The sequence below is a fragment of the Diadema antillarum genome, unplaced genomic scaffold (assembly GCF_040938485.1).
Source record: "Diadema antillarum isolate AM-2024a unplaced genomic scaffold, OU_Dant_1.0 seq00000833_RagTag, whole genome shotgun sequence".
NCBI classification, from domain to species: Eukaryota; Metazoa; Echinodermata; class Echinoidea; order Diadematoida; family Diadematidae; genus Diadema; species Diadema antillarum.
The window spans coordinates 192,644-197,866 of record NW_027271709.1 but is presented as its reverse complement, the minus strand read 5'-3'; the positions used below and the strand labels follow the sequence as shown (position 1 = coordinate 197,866).

General features: G+C 39.0%; 1 protein-coding gene across 1 annotated transcript; it reads right to left on the bottom strand.

Annotated features, from left to right (window-relative positions):
* Nucleotides 1-592: 592 nt before the first annotated feature.
* LOC139740083 (uncharacterized) lies at nt 593-4,734 on the bottom strand. The gene is made up of 2 exons (XM_071650673.1): nt 4,534-4,734; nt 593-2,431 (listed from the first exon to the last, which is right to left on the bottom strand). Exon 2 carries the CDS (start codon nt 2,420-2,422, stop codon nt 593-595), a length of 1,830 nt encoding a protein of 609 aa, XP_071506774.1. The 5' UTR covers nt 2,423-2,431; nt 4,534-4,734.
* Between the last annotated feature and the right edge of the window lie 489 nt (nt 4,735-5,223).

Below are 5,223 nucleotides of genomic sequence, written 5' to 3'. Positions count from 1 at the left end.
TGACACTGTCAAATGCCTATCTAGTCTCATACCAAGGTTTCTGGTAGAGTTAACAGTCTGTATCAGAGTGTCACCTTTAATTGGATGCTATCAATGCTACCACATTGCCTAGAATTACTTGTGAAGAACCTCAGTCTTGTCATTGAATCTAAGACTATACTGACCAATAATATTCTTTATGTCGGCCATACAAGCCTGGGATTGCAAATTGTTTCAGATTGATTACCCTTACAATATTGTTAAATCTCTACCAAATGTAAATTTGTGTATCGTCAACATACATCATGCCACTCATCTCGTACTTGCTCTCGGCTGTAACAACTTAACCATCAAAATGAAAGCTGTTGCAAGGAATGTAAACACTCAACACATTTGTGGTTGAGACGAACTCTCAAACACTTCGTTTCAATCTTTTTACCAATCACGTAAAACTGTCTCCACATACTGTCAAGATGAAATATAGACTTAATGAGAGAACCATGCGATATGGCGGAGGCACTCCAGTCGCCATGTAACGACATTTCTAGTTCGACATACATTCTACTGCATGACAAAAATCATCTAGGCCTATCACATTTCACATTTTATCGCATCAAAATATGTAGAGTCTATCTGGAGTGCAGAAAGCTATCTCACCACTCTCAAACTCTTGCAGATAGTACCAAAGTCTTTCGGGTTGTTGTATTTTGAAATCAGTGACGATATTGTTCACTTGCTCCAAAACTCTCGTGTATCGATCGATACTTACAAGACCCTCCTCGTGTTTTACCCAAGCTACAATGATCGAATCATCTCGACAAATAGCTGGGTAGGGATACAGACCCACCTTCTCCAAGACACTCTCCTTCTTCCCATTATCATCAAGGCAGACGACACCTGATACATCTTTCAGTATCAGTTTCCCAGTGGTGTGAAAGGAGAATATTTGCTGAGGCATACATCCATCACACATTACTTCCCTGACTGCCTTACCACCGTGTGGTGTAAAAACCTGGATCTTCTTGGGCTTTCTATAACTCACATAGATATTATCATCTCTATCCACAGTGAGACTTCCAAACCCTCCGTCATCATTACTCATCGTCTCGAACGTGACGTCTAGCTTCTCCCACTGTGGGGTATAGAGTGACATCTTGTTATTTCCATCACGTACAACACTTCGGCCATCAGCCAGGAATCCAATTTCAAAGACGTTGACATCTTTTAGTACGGTCTGCTGTAACTCGCCATCAGGGGAGTAGAGGTGGATTCCGCCTTGCCATGATCCCACCACCATCTTACCGCCCAGTGCACGAGTCATACAGTTCATGCTGTCTTTGCGAGGGAGCTCTACGTCTGCTGTGGGCGTGTAACCTTCCAGCTTTCCAAGAAAAAGTTCATTGACCTTCACGTATCTATGGAATGAAATATTCTGAGCTCGTTGTGTCACAGCTCTGGGTAACTGGTCGTCAGGATCATCTCGTTCCAGAAAACTCATCAAGTTCTCACATAACGTGTCATGTGCAAACAACGAGTCTTTCTCTAGTGGTACCTTCATACCGTTAGTTACCAGCTCTTCCATAGCGTTCATGTGACTGACTGTTTGGCGACTCTCTTCCTTCATAGTTTGTAATTCTTTCTCGAATTTTTCAGACAATCGTTGCACTTGGCATTTCAGGGCCTCTCTTCTGTTTGATAATAATTGTATGTATTCTTCGTACGTCTTGTCGATGTCATCATTGAGTTTTCTCAGCATAGTTGTTATTTCATTGCGTTGTGTCTCTATGCAATCGGTATGACTTTCAATGGTTGTTTTCTTTGATTTTGTCCATTCTTGCAACTCCTTGATATTTTTCATTACATTATCCTCATGGACGGCTGCCCTTTCAAGTTGATGACCTGCTTGCATGTGCTCTAGCATCCCACACGTACTGCAAATATTCTCCCGGCAATGTGTACAGAAACAGTCTTCATCAGCGCTGGGGTGTGTCTTACATTTCCGTCGCCTCCTCACCGGAACTTTTCCCGAGAGCACCTCGCTCACGGTCACCACTTCGTGGTTAGAGACCGGTTTCCAGGCTGAGTGGGCACTTTCACACGATTTACACATATTTTTCGCACAGTCCTGACAGTAGGACACAGCTGGCGGCTTTTCGTCCATCTCACAAACTGTACATGTTGGATTCTTGGTTTTCACTTCGTCCACGAGAGAATTCAGGGGTACGTTTGTTTGTAACTTACTCACATCTCCACTGGGTACGGGAGTTCCTTTCCTGCATACAGGGCATGTTATTGTTTGTTGGCTTGGCTGAGTTTGGGACACTCGTTCCAGGCATCCTTTGCAGAAAGTGTGTGAACATGTCAGTGATTTAGGTTGGTTGAACAGTGTCAGACAGATAGGACACTCCAGATTCTGGCTGCTGATTTGATGAAACGTTGCCATGGTATCTGTCTGAGTAGCAAAAGAAACACATAGCGGTAAACATTATAGACAAGTATCAGCAGAAATATGAAAGTAGTATTTACCAAATATGGGGGGGGGGGGTATTACAAATGGGAAAGTTAGTGCAAAGGAATGGGGGTGACGGTAGAATTTCCGAACAAGGAAATGAGGCATAATTTAACAGATGTGTGTTTATTAGTAATGTGCACCATGTTTTACTACCTTTGCTCAGTAAAACTGATTTATGTTGGTTCATTTGAGTGGAGGGGATCACATTAACTAGCTGTATGGTGAGCCTGTAACAGGCTGCTGCGAGTTGCTATAATCATAGAACAAAATCGGAATCGATGTAACTTGTAAATATTCTAAAGGGGTACATGTATTAGTAAAACAAATAGCTGCATTACGAGGCCAGAGTTCCATTATACAGTATGTACCACCGCTATGCGTTATGTTTAAGTAACATGATTAAGTTTAGATGGCTTTGGGATTAGGATTAGAATTTTCTCAGTTTAGGATTAGAGTTAGGGTAACATTGATTTCCGTATCCTAGGGTATTGCAGACTTCAGAGGAAGCTCATTAATTGATGTAGGTCTATAATAGTGGGGGGTACATATGGAACCCTTTCCCATTACGATACATCAGGGAGGTGAGATGCCTCCCTGATCCCTCACACTAGTCATAATGTCCCTCTCCAGACTCTCACTCGAGGATGGCATCCTTGTTATGTACAAATGTATCTAGTAATCCACCTCTCAACCTTCATGAACTGATTCTTGTATCTTCCGCTATTGGTGAATTTTCACTTTGAATAAACTTATTGTTGTTCAGTAATTGTCAATTTGGGGTTGACAATGTTTACAACGAACAGTAACACTAACAATTTTTGTAAAGGTCTTATATACACTTGTACATGTAATTAACTAGCTGACAGGAAATTATTATTCCTAAAAAAGCGGCATTGCAAAAAAAGAGAAAATATCAGAAATGCAGATTTTTGTTAATCTGTTATGTATCATACGTAAATTATATCCAGATGATTCCATCTGTCTTATGATTGTTCCACAGATCAATCGCCAAAATTGTACCAGTTACAGCTTTAAGCATTTAAAAATATGTATAAATCAAGCTGGCTAAAAGGTTTTAAAGTTGAATGCATAGCTGATATCTGAAATGATATGTAATGTAAGGCATAGAACCGAACAAATAACTTATAGTGTCTATGATTATTGGCCACATCTGGTTTGTCTAATCTGACAATCAAGCCTTTCTTTGGATAGAGAATGTGGTCTTTGGGCTTTAAAACCCACTTCAAGCAAGGTCATGTAAGGTCATTTAAAGAACCATGCTCTCTTTATGCCCCGGCCCTTAGTTTACTCAAGTCACCATTTGGTCACACACAAGAATTTCCTGTCAATGGTTTAGAAATATATGTTTGTATTTCATGATTTTTGTGTCATTACTCACGTTACACCCTTGTTACTCACGTTCCAGATCTTACGTTACAATTTTTGTACCTCGGTCATTATGATACAATTGCATATACACAACTCTTTCACTATATTTCATATTAGGTAGAAGCAGTATGAAGAGAATTTGTATTGGCAGATTTTAAATGCAAGAGAATATCAAAATCAATTCGTTACTCACGTTACATTAGTTTTATGCAGTTCGGCAGTATGCTTTCTACCATTTCATGGGAATGCATGCAGATAACATTTTTCTTACAGACAACTAGAAACAAATACCCAATACATTATAAAAATCAATAAATCAATTACTTACCATTCTTTTATAATAATGGATTCAACTCAAACATTCAAGTAAATTTTCAATGTAATTCTCAATGAAAATGTAAGCTAACTTCAAAGTGTAATATCTGCCATTCTGGAGGTATATATGAATAGGGAAAATGGCTTTTCCACATGCCCATGAAGTATAATGAACAAAATGAAATAAGTGACGAGTTTCAACATAATTCATTTTTTACCCCATGACACCCATCTCATGGAATTGCCCATTTAGTGATCATGCATTATGTGTAAAACTACGCGTCAGACACAACATACATTATGAACACACGAGTGTGGATGTCGTTTCGTATGCTTACCTTGCTGTACTTTCGGGTTCAATATTGCTGATTTCTATCGCGCTCCGATGTATATTTTAGGCATGAAATCACAACCTATACTCTGTTCAACCTGTAGGAGTGTACCAACATAAATTAGATTGAATAAGGTCTTACTGTTAAGACCCTGTCAAAATATTAAGAGTTGGTTTAAGGAAAGAGAGATGCATTACGTAGCACTCAGAAAATGGTCGGTCGGTTCAAGCAGCTTTCAGAGGAACGCCTGTATATTCTTCATGACCTTTCACCCTGATCGTTTATAGAAGCGGGTTTTCCCCACACTTCAAACACTGTGAGCTGTTATTGGAACATTAATTGAGCTCTGACGATATTTTCGTCAGCGAGATTTTCTGATTTCTTTAGCTAGCGATACTTGATTAATTTTGATTTATTTATGCATTTTTCATAAAGTATATACAACATAACAATTTTTCAACACTAATCCAATAATATCCAACACAAAATTAATATAAATATAGTCATATATAATGTACCAATATTGACATACATTGTATTGTAAGCAATAGATGAATTATAATCATACAAAAACAGTGGGAAAATCATTAATCATTGAATCGAATTAATAGGGCTACGGCCTGTAACACATACAAAATACAGGAGACCATCATCTTAAGCTGAAGCTTGAGTGTGGTGGCGGCCTCTGGAAAAGCA